This window comes from Setaria italica, chromosome VII, assembly GCF_000263155.2.
Source record: "Setaria italica strain Yugu1 chromosome VII, Setaria_italica_v2.0, whole genome shotgun sequence".
Classification (NCBI taxonomy): Eukaryota; Viridiplantae; Streptophyta; class Magnoliopsida; order Poales; family Poaceae; genus Setaria; species Setaria italica.
Window position 1 is genome coordinate 13,103,057 of NC_028456.1, and position 22,013 is coordinate 13,125,069.

At 47.1% G+C, this 22,013-nt stretch overlaps 3 protein-coding genes across 3 annotated transcripts; all 3 read left to right on the plus strand.

Annotated features, from left to right (window-relative positions):
* Nucleotides 1-1,843: 1,843 nt before the first annotated feature.
* On the plus strand, nucleotides 1,844-7,308 carry LOC101758311 (nucleotide pyrophosphatase/phosphodiesterase). Its single transcript, XM_004975159.3, has 11 exons — nucleotides 1,844-2,262; nucleotides 4,409-4,500; nucleotides 4,615-4,681; nucleotides 4,757-4,876; nucleotides 4,971-5,063; nucleotides 5,193-5,322; nucleotides 5,635-5,716; nucleotides 5,801-6,139; nucleotides 6,230-6,355; nucleotides 6,442-6,751; nucleotides 6,826-7,308. The coding sequence occupies exons 1-11, from the start codon at nucleotides 2,095-2,097 to the stop codon at nucleotides 7,129-7,131; spliced, it is 1,833 nt and encodes a 610-aa protein (XP_004975216.1). The 5' UTR covers nucleotides 1,844-2,094; the 3' UTR covers nucleotides 7,132-7,308.
* A 474-nt stretch (nucleotides 7,309-7,782) lies between these two features.
* On the plus strand, nucleotides 7,783-8,694 carry LOC101779424 (MADS-box transcription factor 47-like). Its single transcript, XM_004977795.1, has 2 exons — nucleotides 7,783-7,890; nucleotides 8,446-8,694. Exons 1-2 carry the CDS (start codon nucleotides 7,783-7,785, stop codon nucleotides 8,692-8,694), a joined length of 357 nt encoding a protein of 118 aa, XP_004977852.1.
* A 3,399-nt stretch (nucleotides 8,695-12,093) lies between these two features.
* LOC101758719 (L-type lectin-domain containing receptor kinase IX.1) lies at nucleotides 12,094-15,714 on the plus strand. Its single transcript, XM_004975160.2, has 2 exons — nucleotides 12,094-13,567; nucleotides 14,747-15,714. Exons 1-2 carry the CDS (start codon nucleotides 12,162-12,164, stop codon nucleotides 15,501-15,503), a joined length of 2,163 nt encoding a protein of 720 aa, XP_004975217.1. The 5' UTR covers nucleotides 12,094-12,161; the 3' UTR covers nucleotides 15,504-15,714.
* The last annotated feature ends 6,299 nt before the right edge of the window (nucleotides 15,715-22,013 follow it).

A 22,013-nucleotide genomic window follows, 5' to 3' on the forward strand; every position in this document is an offset into this window, starting at 1 on the left:
TAGGGCTACAATGTGGAGGATGGAAGAGCAGATGGCTCGGGAGAAACGGGAGGGATGATTTCCTCTGTTATTTATAACCGCAGCACAGGTAACAAAGTGGCGAGATTAACGGGAATATTCCATTTTAAAACACCCAAAGGTTTCGCACCTGGCCGTCAGTTTCCAATTTTCTTGGAAGAGATAAGTTTACTGTTGGCGAACGGTCATGTTGACCAGAGGTTGACCCTTATACCCAAACTAGTCGTGTAACGGCTTGGGGGCTGTGTGCTACATGCCCATCGGCTAAAAGGTTTTTTCTTTGGGTTTTAAGGGGAAAAGAGATGCAAAATTACAAATTGACCCTCAGCTTGATTCTTCGATTCAACCTAGGGCTCGGGGCCTACTCCATATGGAGTGCGACTTTCGTTGCACTTCTATATAAATTCAAGATTGAAGATTCAAGACCAAAGTAAATGAGGCTTGAGCACATTCTAGCCGCATGGCAGTACTTGAGTACGTTTGAATACTCAACTCGATGGAGTTCTCGAAGAGCACCAAAAACTAGTTGGAGAAGCCTACAAAAGTACTCGGGACTGCTACAATTGACTAAAAAGTACTCGAGAGCTTGTCATCCATATATATGTGAGTCCACTAGAAGGTTTGGACGGTCCTAGATACAGGGCAGTACACCGAGACGTGTCAGACATGGAGACTACGGTGCAGGATAGCGTGGTCTATGTGGAGGACAAGAACTAGTCGAGGATTAGGAAACTACTCGTAGCAATTAGAGTATGACTCACTAGTCGAATCCGACTAGTAGTATTATAAACAACCAACCTGTAACCCTGCCCCGCAATATAAGGCGTGGCAGGGACCCCCTCCGAACAAGTTCAATACAATACAATACAACCAATACACAGGACGTAGGGTATTACGCTATTCAGCGGTCCGAACCTGTCTAAGTCATGTGTTCGAGTTCACCTTCGAGTTTCTGATCTCGGCGAGCTCCACGCATAAAACACTACCTTGGGCACCCCCCTCGGTTGGTTGCCAGGTCTAAACACCGACAATCGGGGAGCTTAATTATGCGCTTGCACAAGCATTCCCTTGACATGGACTCCAATTACGAGGACTAGTGGAAAGGTTTGCTTTCCGATACCTTGGTAAAAAACACCATGTCGGGAGTTTGTATTCTCTGCCCTTTACCTTCCGCATTTCTATTGCACTTGCATTCCGCGTTTAGTTTTCCTAGAATTGCCATGTGTAGTTTAGAGGATTGAAACCTATGCAAAACTCTTCGCGGTAGAGATAGCAACACATAAAAAAACTCTGTACACATCTAGACATAAATTGGCATAGGTTTTTATATGTGTTTGGAGTCTTAATTTTTAACACCCAATTAACTACCAAGTCCCTTCAATAACCACATAAGATTCTATCACATCTGCAACTAAAAGAACAACCTGAAGTGCTCTGCCATAGGATCGTTTGGTATTCAAGTTTCCATATATGTTATATTAACAACTCATGACTCCGATCGATAGAAATATGTACTCCCACTAGCAAGTGTAGCACTGGAGGTACTTGCCTCGAAATATTCCACAATCATTAAAGTAGGAAAACTTCATGTTCCTCCTGCATACTTTTGTATTTTGAAAAGGAACAAGAATATTGGAAGTATGGTTGGTGTGAACGTATTTCAAAACAAGCGCGGACGACTAAACTTAAGCGTGGTTTGGGGTCAATCGCCCGATGTGCAGTATCCACGAAGTCGCGGCGTCGATACCCAAAATTCCGATAGGCATATATCCCCCAACCATAACTCCCTCGTCTCCATCGATTTGCATCGTTTACTCCACGCGAGACAACTGCCGCAATCTTTGTGAGCCCCTTTTAAAACAAACCCGGGCACAGCTCTATCTCTATCTCTACTGGCGCCCGTGCAGCCCCGCCCGAGTCAACTCCTCGTTCCGTCTCGTCTCGCTGGCCATCTCGCGCGCCACGGCGCCGCCACGCGTATTGGCCGCTGATAAAACGGCCGGGAAGCCGCCCCGGGGCTAGCGTTCCACGCTCCGTCTAGAAAGCAAAGAAAGATACTACTGGTCTACTGCCATCATGGGGCCGGGAGGCGTGGCGCGGCTGGCCTGCGTGCTCCTCCTCGCCGCCGCCGCCGCGGGGCACGCCGGCGTGCAGCCGCTGTCGCGCATCGCCATCCACCGCGCGCGCGTCGCGCTCGACGCGTCCGCCGCGGTGCGGGCCTCGCCGGCGCTGCTCGGCACGCAGGTATGCCTCTCTGTCCTCCTTGATCCGGATGCTTTCTGCGTGTGCTGTCCCGGCGTGCTTGGACTGTATATGTGTCTTCTTGCATGTTCGGCCCGTCGCCTGCCATCCATGGATTCTTCGCATTTGCATCTAAACAGAAAAGAAAATCGTCCGTTCCGTTTGTTAGAGGAAGAATCGTATGGAAACCATCTGACAAATATACCTAGCTAGCTCCTGGCCCCATCTATATATCCAAGAAGAAAAAAACATTCAGCAACTGTCATATATACTCTCGATCGTTAGCTTCTGGGAGGATCTCGTGAGCGCAAAGCAATGCAAGACCTTCCTTTGAGTACACTTGATCTCAAGCCAGAGCGGCGGCGGCGTTAGTTTCCAGTGACCCGCCGCCGAGGGGCAAGGAGTTGAGAGCGAGAGGCAAGCTTTTTGTCGAGGTCATCTCAAGTCAAATTATGTGGAGTCAAACGCAGGCCGACTAAAAAAAATGCATCTCCAGACTGACAAATTATTCCTGGGCGCATGTCACATCCGCGGTGTGCCGTCAGAAAGTCTCAGCGAATATTCCCGCCGCATGCATCAAGTATCGCCTCTCCATGTGTTCATACTTTAGTTTTTCAAAAATGTGTTCATACTTTTAGTTAATTATTGTTGGAGCGAGAAGAGTTTATATAATTAAATATAAGAAATTAACAGTAGAGATTTTTTGTAGTTTTGCCTCTAGCTTGTTCCTAATTAATTTGGACAACTGCAATTAAAAAAAAAGCCTAGATATTCCTAAATGGTTGCCTGGTTCTACCTTCTAGTGGAGAAATGTAGCATGCAGTAAAGCTTAGGTTTTACCGTACGGTAGTGACATTGTGGATCTGCAGTTAGCGAAAGATTCCACTAGTCAGCAAGACGCTGCTTGAGCCAATAAACTTCCAATCAAGGCCTAAGTTCTGAAAAAAAAAACTCGGTTCAGATAGCTGTTCCTTATGTAAATTCAAACGTGTTCTCACTTTACTGTCTTTTATCGTTTATACATTGCGCGAATTGCAACAAAAACTAACTTCTACTTACAGGAGCCACCCTTACTACCCAACAAATAGCCAATATACATCATTGTTCTAAAATGGCAACGATAATTAGTACAAAATATGAATATTGTCACGTATGGATTGATACCATTAGTAGACATCTTTAATATTGTGAACCCCAAGCCAGCTCAGCAGCTGCCCTTCTCTGACCATCGATTCTGACATGGCTGACCCTCTGTTTTGGGTTGCGCTGCTTCGTTCTCACCCTTTGACGATTGCCACAAGGACAAGGTGTTTCTTGACGGAGGCATCTTTTCTGGGGATGGAACGGAGTAACATCATTTGCTATAGGGTCAGAATTCAGCATTAGATAATCCATGCGTGGCCGAAAAATTCGGTGGTGGACCATGGGTATCCCAATGCAGACGATATCTTGGACCAAATTGAGCTGCAGAATTGCACCTCTCCCTGATTCTAGCTTGTTTGTCCATACTCGTTCATTCAAATGTGGTCACATGGATGTCTGTTCCCACGCATTCTGATAATAATAATAATGGAGTAATATGCCTGGACTCACATATGCAGCATATGCCATTGCTATCATTCTGGTTTCACACTACTTGTCAATGAGAAATTACGTAATGTTTAACGGATGATAATTATAACTATATTTCAAATAGGAACCTTTTTTGCTGTTCCCGTAAAACTGTTTTCTTAAGTTCTCTAATTCAAGAGGAGTGGCCTTTTTCGTTCAATTGATTTAAGGCTTTAAATTTTACATGGGTCGTACATAAATGATGGGAACCACATCTTAGTGTGGAGGCGTTGCATATGCCTTTGTTTACTAGGTTTCAAATTATGGTGTCCACGACATCCACGTGATTGTCTAAGTGTGGTATGTATGCGTGTGTAGTGGTGTATGTGCGCGTGCATCACTATGTAGAAAAATAAACAACGGTGTGTATAGCATTCTTTTCTATTTTAGATAAAATGTATTTTAGTACATTACAACAATAGGAATTTACCACACCAACATTCAAAAATGAATTTGCGGAACATATCAGTAGATCAAAATACTACTATTTATTTCGTTGCTGTGTGAAAAAAGAAGTCTGACAATGTTATCAACACAGGGTGAAGATACAGCTTGGGTAACTGTAGATTTTGTTGCTCCCCATCCCAGCGGTGATGATTGGATCGGCATATTCTCTCCGTCAAACTTCAAGTACACTTGCTTGTTTACATCATCCAAACAATAAATTTAGAATACAGGATATTCATTTTTATGGTGAGTTTTATGCTGATAACCTGCCCTGAAATGCAATGCACTTTCCTGCAGCGCATCCACATGCCCTGGATCTCATGGATCAGGCCCAGGTCCTGTCATATGCTCAGCACCGATAAAGGTCAGATGAAACAATGAGTAACCTTCAGATTTTTCTGATGAACACTAGGCTTAAAATCTTTTATTCTGCTTTCAGTATCAGTTTGCAAATTACTCATCAGATTATGGCACGTCTGGGAAAGGAACCCTGAAGTTTCAGCTGATAAACCAGCGGCAAGACTTTTCATTTGCATTGTTCACTGGTGGACTCTCAAATGTATGGTACTGAATAAGACATTGTGGTGTTATCCTGTCCATATGCTATCATTTATTGGAAAAGCACTGACTGTGTTCACCTATACATTTTACAGCCAAAACTGATCGCCGTATCAAATGCGATCGCTTTTGCAAACCCAAAAGCTCCGGTTTATCCACGCCTAGCACAGGGGAAATCCTGGAATGAGGTTGGTTGTTCTCTCCACTGTCTTATACAAGTAAATCTAGCTTAAAAGTTAAAATTTTATACGCATCATAAATTAGGTTGAAAGTTCCAATCGCAGCCAGACTCAAATTTGTTCTTTGTGTTCCGTTAGATGACTGTCACATGGACAAGTGGCTATGACATAAGTGAGGCGTATCCCTTTGTTGAGTGGGGCATGAAAGGGAGACCTGCTGTACGCACAGCAGCTGGCACAATCACTTTTGATCGTGAAAGCATATGCGGTATGGCTACTGTAAAACATTCTATATAGTGGCACAGATGAAATATTGTCAACAAAGGAAAATGCAAAAATTCTAATTCTTAAAGATAAGCTGGAGTATAATCCTAACTTTGTTAACTTGCTGTAGGATTTAGTTTGAATTTATCCAATTAGTATTGCCAAAATTATTTACCTGATATCCATGCAACAAATATGCAGGATCCAGATAAATTTTCTATTGGGGAACAATGTAAACTTGGATGAAATTTTGTAAACTCAAACTAGTTTCCATTTCTAAGTTGTAGCGTCTCACATTATCACTGTACTTGTGAAGGAGAACCTGCTCGTTCTGTTGGTTGGAGAGATCCTGGTTTCATACACACAGCTTTCCTGACAGACTTATGGCCAAATAAAGAGTAAATTCTTGCCTCGTCAAGTCCTACAGAAAGTTGTTTAAGATTTAAATACTGATATTCTGAGTTATAAATATATCCAACTAGGTACTACTGCAAAATTGGGCATATGCTGCCTGATGGAAATGTCACATGGGGCAAGTTTTCTTCCTTCAGAGCACCTCCTTATCCTGGTCAGAAGTCACTGCAGCGAGTTGTCATTTTTGGAGATATGGGAAAGGCTGAGAGGGATGGTAGCAATGAGTACAGCAACTACCAGCCTGGATCACTTAACACTACCGATACACTGATCAAGGACCTCGACAACATAGACATAATGTTTCACATTGGTGATATTAGCTACGCCAATGGATACATTTCACAATGGGATCAGTTCACACAACAAGTCGAGGCGATTACTTCACGGGTTCCATACATGATTGCAAGGTTTTTAAATCTTGTTCTGCAATCCAGTGCCCTTAGAAACTTACAGAAATAATCTTCAGTGTTTTATATAGTTTTCGTTGCCTGATGCAGTGGAAATCATGAACGAGATTGGCCCAACAGTGGGTCATTCTTCAATGGAACAGACTCTGGAGGGGAGTGTGGTGTGTTAGCTGAGACCATGTACTACACCCCAACAGAAAACAGAGCAAACTACTGGTAAATAGCTGTATCGTTTAGTTTCCTAACCCGTTCATGTGTATTGCCAGATCGTAAACAGTAACCGCTCCGCTCTTGTTCGACAGGTATTCGACAGATTATGGAATGTTCCGGTTCTGCATCGCGGACAGCGAGCACGACTGGCGGGAAGGCACGGAGCAGTACAAGTTCATCGAGAACTGCTTCGCCACAGTCGACAGGAAGAACCAGCCGTGGCTGATATTCATCGCTCATCGCGTTCTTGGTTACTCTTCCGGTTACTTCTACGGCATTGACGGGGCTTTCGCTGAGCCAACATCCCGGCAAAGCCTCCAGAAGCTCTGGCAGAAGTACAGGGTGGACATGGCGTTCTACGGCCATGTCCACAACTACGAGAGAACATGCCCAGTCTATGAGGTAGAACCTATTATTCCTCCTGTGCAAAGTTTAGTTTCGTGCGCAAATACATGTGCTAATGCTAATTTTTGCAGGAACAATGCATGAGCTCGGAGAAGTCGCACTACTCGGGCACCATGAACGGCACCATACACGTTGTTGTCGGAGGCGGCGGTAGCCACCTGAGCAACTTCACCACCGAGGTCCCGGCTTGGAGCATTTACAGGGAGATGGACTACGGCTTCGTCAAGCTCACGGCGTTCAACTACACGTCCCTTCTCTACGAGTACAAGCGGTCCAGTGACGGCAAGGTGTACGATAGCTTCACTGTGCACAGGGAGTACAAGGACGTGCTGGCGTGCGTCAAGGACAGCTGCCCTCCGACGATACCAGCGACATGATATTGATTTGCAGAGGGTCGCTTGTGAGGTGATGGGTTCTGCGTGTAACTGTGACTGACTATTATCTGGAAAACTGCAGGAGAAAGGATTGCACAACATTTGTTCGTTGACAGACCACCATTAACACAGCACCTACAAATACAAATTCAGCATTGAAAAAAAGGGGCACTTCTACAATGAAACGTACTACCAATCAGGAGCACTCTCTCTATTTTAAAATTTGCCTGGTCTAGTTACCTTGGCCAAAAAGTCATATTTAAAAACAGAGGAAGTAGCATAAACATGTGTGCATCAAAATATCATGGATGACAGCTCTACAGCATCAAATAATTTAACAAATCACGGTTGCTCAAAACACAAAGTTAGGTGCCTTTGGCAGGGCTTCTTGAATGGCTTCTCTACCGGCTTCTCTTGAAGCCCCGCCAAACACACGGAGATGAAATGGCTTCACTGGAGAAGCCCCATAATTTCCTCTAAGACGAGCCAAAAGGGGAGAAGAAGCCCAAAAAGTCAGCTCCCCGCGGCTTCATCCCCTCCGCGGGGCCAAAGTCCCCAACTTACCCCTTCGGCGCGGTGCGGCGCGACCCATTGACGCTAGCGGCGCGGGGTTCGCGGAGGACGGCGACGGTGCGGGCGAAGGGGTCCTCGAGGATGGTGGCGGCAAGGGCGTGGGGTTCAGAGGATGGCGGCGGCGCCGGCGTGGGGGATTTAGAGAAGAAGGAGAGGCGGCGGCGTGGGCGCAGGGGCCTGTGGACAGAGGTGCAGGCGCGGGGGTTGGAGGGTGGCCACGGGCGCCGGGAGAGAAAGAGAGTCGGAGAAGAGGAAGGCATCAACGGATAAGAAAAAAATAAAGAAGGAAAAGGAAATAGAGCGAAGAAAAATGGAAAGAAAATAGAAAAGTAAATTAAAACTAAAAAAGGAAAAGGGCATTATAGACATTTCACTTTTTTACCACCAGGAGAAGCCGTTTTACCAAATATTTTTGTAACAAGACCAGTCGGAGAAAAAAAAAAGCTGCTCCATCAGAGGAACACTAGTAAAAAATTGACTATTAGTGCCGGTTGGGAAGGAGCATATCTCTCGAATGCCCAATTGGGATTAATTTGTCGAGACAAAAGGGGGTCCTTTAGTCCTGGGTGGATGACCCGAGACTAAAAGTTCACTTTTATTCCGGTTGGTATTCCCAACCGGGATAAAAAGAGTTTTCAACAAAAATAAAAAAAAGCTCTGTCGGCCGCCCCGCGCCTCCTCTCCTCCCTGCCGGCCCGGCCCCCTCCGCCTCATGCCGCCTCCTCCCCCCTGGAGGCATGGCAGATATGCTTCTCCAAGCGTCGCGCGGGGCTCTTCAAGAAGGCCAGCGAGCTCTCCATCCTCTGCGGTGCCGACATCGCCGCCGTCGTCTTCTCCCCCGCCGACAAGGCGTTCTCGTTTGGCCACCCCTCCGTCGAGTCCATCCTCGACCTCTTCCTCGACACCTCGCCCAGGGCGAGGGGTGGCCTCTCCTCCGCAGGCAACCGTGCAGTCTCCGAGCTGAACCACCAGTACGGTGAGCTCCGCGTGTAGCTGGACGTGGAGAAGGCGCTGCAGGAGCGCGCCCCGTGCCTCCTCTTCCTCGCGGCCCAGCCCCCTCTGCCTCGCGCCACCTCCTCCTGCCGAACGCCTCGCGCCTCCTCCTCCCCGCTCCGCGCCTCCTCCTCTGCCGCCCACCCTCACCCCGCTGCCGCTCCTCACTGCTAGTGAGGGGCGAGCAGAGGGGGAATGGGAGGGGCGGCGGCGGGGAATCGCCTGGAAGCTCCTGCGAGAGGAGGGAGGAGGAGAGAAAGAGGAAGAGGATAAGGAGAGAAAGAGAAGAGGAGGATAGAAGAAGAATGCACGGGAGAGAGGAGGAGGAGAGAAAATTAAGATAAGGAAGAGGGAGGGGGTGGTGGCAGGTGGGGAGGGGCCTTTACAACCGGGACTAAAGGGCTATTTAGTCCTGGTTGGTGAGTCTCCCGCCAATGGCTGAGTTTTAATCCCTATTGGTGAACCTTTAGTCATGGGCCAAATTTAAATCAGGATAAAAGGGATGGATGAAATGTGAGTTTTCTAACAGTGGATCCACAGCTGCAGCCGTTTTAGCCACAGTCGGAACTCTGCCAAACGAGCCGTTAATTTATATCCTGTTGCATATTGGTACGTAGTAACTCAACAGTTATAGCATCTTCTCTATTACGATTTCTACTTTGAATTGCATGGTATCAGTCGATATTGCTGTACTTAGGCAACGGAAACAGTAGTTATGTGTGCTTGATTCTTAATGAGAGACAATAATGAGGCAGAGAAGAGTTACATAGTTTACCTGAATTTGGTAAATTATGGAGAGATGAAGCACTGTACATCAAAGCAAGTGATGCAGACAAGTCTATGGTGGCAACCAAAACTAAGGAACATGCAGATAATGGGCTAAGACGTTCCATGTATATGTATGCATGCATCTGCGAGACATGCTAGTCTGGTGCTGAGGTGCCGAACTATGGTCCAATGGTTGGGGGATGAAAGAACTCTGCTATTTGAGAGGGAGGACGAAAACTATAACCTTCTGGGGATAGTTGAGGAACCCAAAATAGACTAAATTCTAAAGAAGACAAGGTAGTCATAATTGATTATTCAATTTGCTGAGAATAGATACAAGATCCTCTTCTGTTTTGACTCAATCAACTTTTGCTTTCTACGCACGTATAACGAATTGGAAGCATGCCAAGCGTGCTTGTCAGGGAGGGCCTATCGAACTGTATTGACGTTTGAAAAGCAAGCTGCATTTTGTCTGACAGTGTCACTAGTGCAGGTTTTAGTTCTCATAAAAACTGTCCCTTTTAGTTAGTTTGTGTTCACTACTAGCAAATGAATTTGTCTGTTGTGTTAATTTAGCGTCACCTAGTTGGACAGGGAAAAAAAACCATCTGTGGACCAGCTTATTCTGGGGGCAGTCACTTGGAAACTGTCAAATGGTTCTCTGAGTCAGAGGAGGTCAGGTTAGACTGCTCTCGAAACATGAGCAGCACATGTACCGAGTTAAGGGCAGCACATGTACCGAGTTAAGGACTCAAACAAGATGGATATGTTCCACCATAATCTAAATAACTAAGCTATACTTTACAAGTATTACTCGCAGGGACTTCCTTGTTCGAAGTTAAGCAATGAAATGAAAGGGTAGCTTGCCAAGGACCCTGCAACTACGCACAAGTTCGAAGACTAGGCGGCAAGGAACCAAAGTATTGCAGTCCACAACACATTTATGTGGTACAAGACTGTCACAATCTACGAGACTGGCTAGACGACATTTGCCACACAAATGACTGACCTTGTCTCATGAGTTAAATGAAGAAACAGGGACATTTAGAAAGAGGCATGATAGATTCCCAGTCCACTTGATAGTGCTTTAATATTTTAAAAAACTCAAAAAAGTTACATGTTCAACAGAAAATGCATTGTCCGGGAGCTTAGGCTATCTCCGTTTATAGGTGAGTGCTTGAAGAGAGTAAAAGCATTGACATCATATCCTGGGCATTCATGTAAATTACAAGAGTTCGATTTTAGCTCTTAAACTCAATATCACGCATGCGACAAGAAAAAAAAAAGAACCCACCTCCATGGTCCTGATGCTAAGATGGTGAAACTATCTCCATGTCAGCTAAACCATCTGCAAAAAAGAATAAAGCTGCAGTAATACCTGATTTTGAATAGGTGAAAGCCAAAGTTGTCTAGTCACTACTCGAGATCAGTCCCGATTGGTAGGGGTCAAAGATCCTAAAAATCCATCCGAGACTAATTACTCGAGACAAAAGGGAGTCCTTTAGTCCCGAGTCATCCACCCGGGACTAAAAAATTTCAAAAAGAATAAAAAAAATGCACCGACGGCCTCCACCCGCCTCGGCTCCCACGCCGCCCGTCGCCTCTGGCCTCCGCCAGCCGGCCACCCACACCTAACTACCCGGCCGCGCCACCCCCACCCGCGCCGGAGCCTAGAAGAAAAGGAGAGAAGGAGTTAGCGCTGGGAGATAAGGTGGAGAAGGAAGGTGGTGGGGGCGCGCGCGTGAGAAAAGGTTCCGGTTGGAAATTCGAACCGGGACAAAATGCCCCCTTGTCCTGGTTGGAATTTCCAACTGGGACAAAAGGCCCCCTTGTCCCCAGTTGGAATTTTTAATCGGGACTAAATCTTTTTGTTCCGGTTAGAATTACCAATCGGGACAAAAAAGGGGCGTCTTTTATCCCCATTGGAATTACCAACTGAGACAAAAGCTCCCATCGTCATATTCTATTTTTTAGCCGTTACAATCAGGACTAAAGGGGGGTTTTAGTCCTGATTGGTCTTTACAACTAGGACTAAAGCCCCTCTCGTGTGTGGCCTTCGGTGCCTCATTTTTAACTCAGGACTAAAGATAAAATGTCAGTTGGGTATTTCTCTCGTTGTAGCTCAGGGCTCAAAATGGACTTTTTCTTTTTTTATGGTTTTTTCGAGGAATTTTTTTATGACATATAAGCACTTGCATTGAAGTTGTCTAGATGTTACTCCCTCCGTCCCAAATTACTATTCGTTTTGGTATTTCTAGATGCATAGATTTTGATATGCATCTAAATATATACTATATCTAGATACATAGCAAAATTATGTACCTAAAAAAATTAAAACGAATAGTAATTTGGAACGGATGATAGGGTATCAAAATGCGTACATCGACCGGCAACTTTTATTTTTGAAGTATGCATTTAAATCCAATTAAATGATGTTATTACAAAAATACTTATCACATGTGTGTGCGCGCGTGCTTCCTCGATGTAAACGAAGATATCGCCAGCCAAATTCATTTGGTCGACAGCATGCTCACCAAAAATCTGACTACACTTCTGTGGATCTCCTCAGCATAGGACCCACCTGATGGAACGTTCAAAACCTTGTATTCGAGTCACAGGATTCTGAATTCGAGTACTATATTGAGGCATGATGACCATATAGTACGTTGTTGTGACGGTGCAGTAGCCCAGTAGCTTCCATGGCTGTGAAAACCTTGTGCTCATCATGCTCAAGCAGCAGACCTCATCACCAGCTGCTTGTGCTCTTCTTCTGCTTGGCCGTGTCACTGGTACACGTCCCTCGTGCCAGATCTCTCTCCTTCAGCTACAAAGCCTTCAACCCCGATGACTTCCATCCGGAAGCCGACGCGAGAATCAAAGATGGCAGGATGGAGCTCCTCGGCGACGAGTACACGGACCGCGCAAGGGGCCGGGCGTACCACAAGCACCCGGCGCAGCTCTGGGATGGCGCCACCGGCAAGAACGCCAGCTTCGCCGCGAACTTCACCTTCATCATCGAGTCGGTGCCCGCCGGCATGGGCGCCGCCGGCGTCGGGCACGGTATGGCGTTCTTCCTCGCACCCTACACGACAGACCTGCCACAGGAGTCCTACGACGGCTGCCTCGGCCTCTTCGACGAGAACAAGGTGCAAAACTACGCGACGGTCAAGGCGTCCGGCGACGAGAGGTTCGTCGCCGTGGAGTTCGACACCTACCAGGACATCTGGGACCCGAGCAGCCGGCACATTGGCATCGACGTCAACAGCATGGACTCCGGCGGCGACTACACGGTCTTGCCCAACGGCAGCCTCGTCGACGCCGGCGTGATGTCGGCGACGGTCACGTACGACAACGGCACGAGGAGGCTCGACGTCGCCCTGATCGTCGGGAGCGACACTTACACCGCTGCGGCGACCGTGGACTTGCCAAGCTCGCTGCCGGAGCAGGTCGTCGTCGGCTTCTCGGCGGCGACCGGGAACGCGTTCGCCAGCAACCACACCGTGCTCTCCTTCTCCTTCCTCTCGACGTTGCCAACCAAGAACGGCACCTCCTTGTCTGCGTCCTCCAATAAGACAACCATGGAGCTCGGTGCCGGGGTGGCAGCGGCGGCGGTGCTGGTTCTCCTACTCGCCGCCGCCGTCGCGGTGCTACTAGTCCGGCGGAGGGGCAAGCGACCATACGACGACGAGGAGAAGCTGACCACCGACGGCGACGACTCCCTCGACGGCGTCGACGACGGCGACTTCGAGTCCAGCACGGGGCCCCGGCCCATCCCCTACGCGCAGCTCGCGGCGGCGACCAAGGACTTCGCAGCGGAGGGGAAGCTGGGGCAGGGCGGGTCCGGATCGGTGTACCGGGGCCACCTGAAGGAGCCCGGCCGCGACGTCGCCATCAAGGTGTTCTCGAGGGGCGCGTCCATGGAGGGGAGGAAGGAGTACCGGTCCGAGGTCACCGTCATCAGCCGGCTGCGCCACCGGAACCTGGTGCAGCTCATCGGATGGTGCCATGGCCGGAGGCGGCTGCTGCTGGTCTACGAGCTGGTCAGCAATGGCAGCCTCGATGGCCACCTCTACAGCACGGAGGCGACGCTGACATGGCCGACGAGGTATGCGCGTGTTGCTATCTGACGGTCGCATTCTTAGCTTCAATTCTGATGATCATTTTCATTCATCACCATGGGCCACTTGACTTGGGTTTGGACGATGCAGAATGCGTGTACGTAGCGATACGCCGGTCGCACGCTTAGTTTGTCAGGGTCTAAATTTTTCTCTCCGGGGTAGCCCATAATCAAATGCTGATTTGGACTCGCCAAAGAAAATTGGCAGACCAACACTCGCCAAAAGCACAAACATCTGCATCCCAAGTGGAAATGTCAAATCTAATGAGTCATAGTATGCCTTGAGACAGCGAAACCTTGACAGAGTGAGGAATAATGGCTACAACTACAATATTTTCGGTATGGCCGTGTTTATTGTACTATCTTGCCAACTAACTTAATGAAGAGGACTAAAAGGCAATAGCAAGGCCATGGGGAAAGAAAAGCTGCTAAGCAATTCGAGAGAGGATCGGGTCTACGCAATTCAAAATGCGAATGTGCGAGGCCTATCCCGATAGATGTTTGCTTTATCTTGGGCCTTGTTTACTTCCCAAGTTGGGAGTTGCAAAATTGACAATTTGCCATAAATGCGACACTGTAGCCTTTCGTTTGTATTTGTGAATTATTGTCCAAATATTGACTAATTAGGCTCAAAAAATTCGTCTCGCAAAGTACAACAAAACTGTGCAATTAGTTTTTGATTTCATCTACATTTAGTACTCCATGCATATACCGCAAGTTTGATGTGATGGGGAATCTTCTTTTTGCATAGTGTCAAAGTTGGGAGTTTAGAGGGAAGTAAACAAGAGCTTGAATTAAAAGAGCTTAACGAGCTCACTTGCTCTGTTTCCCAAACCTTCAAACTGTGGCAGAGGCGCAGAACAGAGTATGCGGTGCCCTTCAAGGCTTCAAGAGTGTGTTGTGAGACTGAGCTTTGAACAGAGCATATAACTTGTTGGCATTTAACTACGTAAAAGCTAAAGTGCTCAACATTGCTCAGAGTGTTGGTTTCACTCGCGTTCTACCATGTAGATCAATGCTTTCCATTAATCTATCGGGCAGAACTCAATTTGATTTCCACTCTTGAAATAGTTGTTTTTATGAAAATTCGGATGACCACCGACATCCATCGAACCAATTCAAAGCATCAAGATTTACTGAATCTTGACCTCAATTTTGAATTTTCAGATACCAGATAATTCTTGGACTATCTTCGGCCGTGCTGTACCTCCACCAAGAATGGGATCAGTGCGTCGTCCACGGCGACATCAAGCCGAGCAACATCATGCTGGACGAGGCCTTCAACGCCAAGCTCGGCGATTTCGGCCTGGCGCGGCTCATCGACCACGGCATGAGCCTGCAGACCATGACCGCCGTCGCCGGCACGCCGGGCTACCTGGACCCGGAGTGCGTCATCACCGGCAAGGCCTCCGCCGAGTCCGACATGTACAGCTTCGGCATCGTGCTGCTGGAGGTCGCCTGCGGGCGGCGGCCCATGGCGGTGCCCACCGGCGCCGGTGAGGGGAAGGATGGGCAGGCGGTGTTCCGGCTGGTGGAGTGGGCGTGGGGCATGCACGGCCGCGGCGCGGCGCTCGAGGCCGCCGACGAGCGGCTCGGGGGAGCCTTCGACCAGTGGGAGGTGGAGCGGGTGATCGCCGTTGGGCTCTGGTGCGCGCACCCGGACCCCAAGATGCGGCCAGGGATCCGGCAAGCCGCCGAGGCGCTGCGGTCGAGGAAGTTCAGGATGCCGCTGCTGCCGCCCAAGATGCCGGTCGCCGTCTACCTGCAGCCGTTCGGTGCCTCCACCATGCAGTTCAGCGATACCACCGCCTCTGTCGGGTCATCTGTTACCATGCCGTACACTTCGACGACAAGCCATGCGACGGCGACGTCCAACTCCAGCTCGGCGGCGGCGGTCACTGAACACTTGAGCCCAAGAGCATAGACAGAGGGTATATTGATATGTGTGTAGTGTAATTTTTGTACGTATTCGGACATTCGGTAGCCATGTTGGCATAAAACAATTGGAAACTAGGTAAGGCAAGTTTATATTTTGTTTTGGTGTTAGACTGACAAATGAGATTAGTAGTAAAGGGACTTTGTCCTTGCAAATGTTATCTGCAAATATTAAATACACCACATTTAAAATGTTGAAATGGTCTTTAGAAATTATAGAATCAAGCCTTTTAAAATGTTGAAGTATGTCTGGAAAAATATTGATTAAAATGCCGAACTTCCAAATCCAAATCGTTGAAACAGTTTTAACAAATATTGAATCAGTTATTTAAATGTTGAAATGAACAAAGCAGGTACCGAATACTCCGTACATGATATGATACAACATCGGGGCTTGGAAGAAAAAGTGAAAGGGTATTTTATCCTTACCAAGTGGATCTTGTTGGACCCGGTAACAAACATGTATAAACCATTTCTCCAAGTATGTGTCTGGAGAGCCCAAAGTCTCGCTCGATAGTTAGCTCTAGATCTTTTTCTGGGCTCAAATGGGCCTGCTATCACCGAAACGCTCGGGCTGTTTGGACGTCCCGCGGAATATAGTGCTTACTAGCATGCATTTGAGAAAATTATTTAGTGCAACCGCGTCCTAGAACAGAGCGCTCATGGGAACATTACCGTGCCAAAATTAACAAACTTGTACTTAGCCTTCAGTTCTTTGATAAGTGCTTTCTCTATTTTCAAATCATCTACCGTTTTAGTTTTATTCTAAGTCAAAATGTGTTAGTTTTGATCAAATACATCATATATTGACATATAGAATATCAAGTAAATGCATTATTATGATTCATTTCATCGATCTATTAATGGAATTAATTCGATGTTATAAATATTTGTGTATTTTTATATAAGTTTCATCAAACCTAGAAAAAGTTTAATTTAGAATAAAATTTAAAGGACATTTGATCAGGATTGGAGAGAGTATAAATTAAAAGAATTATAGAGCCATTTAAATTTCATATTCTTCGTGCTAGTGGACATCAAATCCATCTTAGAGGCCTGTTTGGTCCCCCACCATCAATCGCACGCCACACTTGTGGCGGCGCTGAAAATCGACGCCATGGATGTGGCGAGAAAATACACTACGAGTTGTATAGAAAAGTTGTGGCCGCCGCTACCTATGAGCCAACCAAGCACCTGCGTCAGTTTTTGTGCCGCCGTCAAAATGTGGCGTGGCGAGCTATGGTCATGAGCCAAGCACGCTCTAAACCTGTGCACATAAGATCCAACGAGAAGAGCGGTGGGAACACAGCGCACAAAGTCACACCCCCGTGGAGCAGCAGGACAAGCCCAACTACCCCACCACCCACCCGAGCACACTCCACTCCAAGTCTCCAACCAAAATCAAGAGGAGAAGATGCACTTTTGAGTTTTGACATATGCTCTTGCAGCTCCACTAGTTATCCTTGCCCCACAACGCCACTTGCAACTGCTGCCATGCAGCAAGGGATCCATCCAAATTGGGCTGCGTTTGGGTCTCAAGTCTCCCAACCCACGCCACTCGCACTAATTGTCACGCCACCACCGCCGCATATCTGTCCCATCCTCCATTTGCAGCCAAGATTGGCAGAGAGAGAAGCGGCAAGATGCTAACTTGCCAGTTGCCACTGGAGTGATCTACTACATGCAACAGCCAATAGGCATGGGCTCTCGAGAAGCTGATGGGCACGAGCATCACATGAGAAGGTTAGGGAAGAGATCCATCCAGGGACTCAGCTAGTCAAACTCGTACCATGCGGATTCATCTTTTTGCACTATCTCTATAGCTAAAAAAATCAAAGAGGGGACTTTTTTACGGTCCGTCCCGTGAAAACCCCCCGGTCGTCCCTCCAGTTGTTTCCAACCCTCAGATTGCTCCATCAGCCTCCACTCTCCTCTCCGCACTCTATTTTTTCCTATCCCCATCCTCCTCCATCATCTATCGGTGTTCAGACCGAAACCTACCGAGAGAGTACCCGAGGTAGTGTTTTATGCATGGTGCTCGCCGAGATCAGGAACTCGAAGGTGAACTCAAACATACGATTTATACAAGTTCGGACCGCTTATATCGCATAATACCCTACGTCCTGTGTGTTGGTTGTGTTGTATTGATTGAACCTGTTTGGAGGGGATCCCTGCCTCGCCTTATATTATTAGGGGCACGGTTGCAGGTTGGTTGTTTACAAAAATACTAGCTAGATTCGACTAGAGAGTCCTACTCTAACTGCTATAAGTACTTTCCTAATCCTCGACTAGTTCTTATCCTCCACGCAGACCACATCGTCCTGCACCGTAGTCTTCATGTCTGACACATCTCGGTGCAGAGTCCCGTGTCTAGGACTGTCCAAACCTTCTGGTGGGCCTATAGATGTATGGCTGACAAGCCCCCGAGTACTTTTTAGTCAAATGTAGCAGTCCCGAGTATTTCTGTAGATGGCTCCGACTAGTTTGTGGTCCTCTTTGATTACTCAATCGAATTGAGTCTTTGAATATACTCGATTACTGCCATGTGGCTACCACTTAAGCCTCAGTTAACTTGGTCTTGAATCTTCAATCTTGAAATTGATATGAAGTGCAATTGAAAATCAGACTCCATATGGAGTATCCCCCGAGCCTTAGGTTGAATCGAAGAATCAGGCTGAGGGTTAATCTTGTAATTTCACATCTCTTTTACCTTAAAACCCAAAAGAAAAAACTTTTTAGCCAATGGGCACTGTTACATGACTAGTTTGGGTATAAGAGTCAACCACTGGTCAACGTGACCGTTCGCCAATAGTAACCTTATCTCTTTCCAAAAAAAATTGGAAACTGTCAAGCGATAACTTCGAGCTTTTAAAAATAGAATATTCCTATTAATCTCGCTCCTGTTTTAACTATGCCATGGTTATAAATAACGGAGGAATTCATGCTTTCCGTTTCACCTGAGCCATTTGCCTTTACATCTTCCACACTGTAGCTCTAGCGTCGGCGCTTGCGCTCATTGAGTTCGAGTGCCACCCTCCCCCACTGCTTAGCCCCCGAGCGCATGTGCAAGAAGACCCTCGTGGCAATACAAATGGGGAAGAAGGAAACCTCAAGCAATGCGGCAGAGAGCAAGAAGAGGAAGGTGGCAAAGAAAGAGAAGGAGATCCAGTTGCTGGCGCCGAAGTATGGGAAGATTAACCAGACGGCATCATCGAATCAAGCATGTGCCTGGAAGTAGTCTATTAAGAAAGAGGCGGACATCAAGGCTCCATCACCTAGAGAACAACATGTGGCAACCCGTGGCCCATGGAGAGCTACACCCATGAGACAGTGATCTTCGCACACTTTATCGAGTGAGGTCTGGCTCTGTCCACATCGGATTTCTTCCACGGGTTGTTGAGTTACTACAAGTTGGAGTTAGTCCTCCTCAACCCCAACTCAATCCTGCACGTAGCCATTTTTGTGCACTTGTCTGAAGCCTTTCTTGGAATTCAGCCACACTTCCAGCTCTTCCAGAAAATCTTCAGAGTGAAATCCCACCCTAGAATGGACCATACAGAAGTAGTGGGGGGCAGGAATTTAGCTGCGGGAGCTAGTTAAAGGCTTGTACCTGGACTATGAGCTGATAGACTCCCACTCTAGTTGGAAGGAGCGATGGTTTTACATTGGAAACCATGAACCTCGACTACCCATGGTCATAGGCCACCGCCCAGTCTGGAACAATCGCTGGTTGGATGAGCCGAGCCATACAGATAGCTTTCAACTACCTGAGCTTCTGGAGCAGATTGTGGTACTCAAGAAGAAAGGCTGACCGGAGTAGGCATAGCCTTCAGCTTCATGAGAAGGTGGATCCAGCCACTGCAGCTGCGCTGCACCTGGGGGTACAACTACTCGGGCCACAACGACCCATCCCAGATGACATCTGAGGACTTATCTGTGGATGAGGTTATGGTGTGATTGAGGCGCATCTTCAAGCCTGCGAGAGAGATCCTGACAGTCGTGCGAGAATACTACGCTGCCAACCTGCCAAACAGTGTAAGTACCCATGGCCTGCAACCCCCGAGTACTAATTTTTGTACTTGTCAATTTGCTGACTTGTCTTCTTTTGTAGGAAGAACTCCACTTGTTTTGCTCCATTCCACCTCTACCTGGATCGGATGGCTCTGATGCCGCTCCGCGTGTATAGACAATCGCGGTTGTACAGAAGGCGATCAAAGAGGAGGAGGAGGAAGAAGAGTTAGAGGGGTTTTCTTCATTCAGCAGCTCTGATTCAGAGACTGTTGAGAAGTATGTCGTCAAGCCCCGGCCAATAGACAAAGCAGGATCTTCTTCCATGATATCCAAGCAAGAAGCTGGAGATGACCTGGAAGCCAGATTAGCGCCACCCCCGAAGAGGAGGCGCATTGTCACCATGAAGCGCGTGGTGAAGAAATCACCCACCACCGATGAAGTCCCTCCTCCGGTAATCATATTTGAAGAAGGACAAGATCCTAAGGATTGAGTACCCGTAAGTTGTTTTCCTTACCACCACGTCTGCTTAGTTATGACATTTGGTGGATTGCAAGTAGTCAGAGAGGAGATAGAGACGGTCAAGATGACTACTGAAGTCGTACAGCAGAAGCTGCCAGTGATCAAGGAGCTCATCGAGCTGGAAGATGACGAGGAGCCTCTTGTCACCAGGCCAACCCCGTCATGGCGCAGACTACTCACGGGATGGAGATGGTGGCCAAGGCTGGCGAGGATACAGCTACGATCCTACAAGCCACACCGAAGAAGCCATCTCCCACTGTCAAGTACACGCGCTTGGCGGGGGAGCCCTTTATAAAGATAAAGAGGTCCACCAAGTAAGGGGGTGTTTGGATACTAGGTGCTAAATTTTAGCAGTGTCACATCGGATGTTCAGATACTAATTAGGAGGACTAAACATGAGCTAATTATAAAACTAATTGCAGAACCCTGTGCTAATTCGCAAGACGAATCTATTAAGCCTAATTAATCCATCATTAGCAAATGGGAACTGTAGCATCACAATATCAAATCATGGACTAATTAGGCTTAATAGATTCATCTCATGAATTAGACTCCATCTGTGCAATTAGTTTTGTAATTAGTTTATATTTAATACTCCTAATTAGTATCCAAACATCCGATGTGACAGGTGCTAAACTTTAGTGGGGTGTATCCAAACATCCCCTAAGTACTAGAATTTTTATCCTAGTACTGATTGTGACCTGTCTTTGTTTTGCGATATATCTTGATACTTGTTGTTTTTAGGAAATCTGCCAGCATGGATATTGGAGGATCAAGCCCAAAAGTCTATCACTAATGGCAGTAGCCACTCAACCCAAGACCCTATCCCAGCGGCTTCAATTCCACCGCCAAAGGAGTAGCCTACAACACATATTTGAGTTGTTCGCCTATGGGAGAGATTAAGAGTACTCCTGCGCCAACGCCCTCGAGCTTCAGTGATCCATCAAAGTACTTGACCCAATGCTCTGGGTGTTCTGGCAGTGTTGATACTTGATTTTCCCGCCACTCTACCTGAAATCGACTAGTGCTTGCGACTTGATGGCAGTCCTTGACTTGAATTCCAAAGACAAGGCTCTGAGTTCTACTGCCCACTTGGAGAATTTTTCTGTTGTATCTCGATTGTGGAGAATTTCTCCTAAGGGGAAGTCTGTGATGACAGAGATATTACGCTCCTGGAAGTAGTGTCGTAGCTTTTGTGATGTGAGTAGTGTTGCGGATAGCAACTTCTGAACCGGCGGGTACCTAGTTTTGGAGTCAGAAAACACCTCACTAACAAAATAGACGGGCCTCTGTACTCTATATACATGGCCTGGTTCTGGTCTTTTTACCACAATCGCCGTGCTGATGACATTAGTAATCACAGCGATATAGAGCAGCAAGTCTTCATCGGGAGTAGACGCCGTGAGGACCGGTGGCTTTGATAGGAAGTCCTTCAACTATTGAGGGCTTGATCTACTTTCTCGGTCAACTAGAATTTATCTTGCCGCTTGAGTAGTTTGAAGAAGGGTAGTCCCCATTCCCCAAGCCTTGAGATGAATACCCCTCAGTGCAACAGATAGCAATTGTGTCATCAAGATGTGGTAGTCATAAGCCTTTAGATTTATGAATTTCTTCTCTTTAAAAGTTATTATTGCCTGTATATTCGAGGAGTATCCTGATGGTACTTTGATACTATTTAAGCATTCAAACATATTTTTCTTCTCTTTCTTACTGAGAGTGTAACTGGCAGGATGCAAGTAATGTCCATCATCTCTCTTTTTTGGATGTAGGCCATCTCATTGTTTCATACGTTTCAGGTCCCGACGTGCTTCAATTGTATCCTTTGTCTTCCATATGTACCCAGGAAGCCAAGCACATTCATGCAAAGATTTTTCATCAGGTGCATCACATCGATTGCATTACAGACCTCAAGGACTTCCCAATAAGATAGCTTCCAAAATATAGACTTCTTCTTACACATAGGTGCATG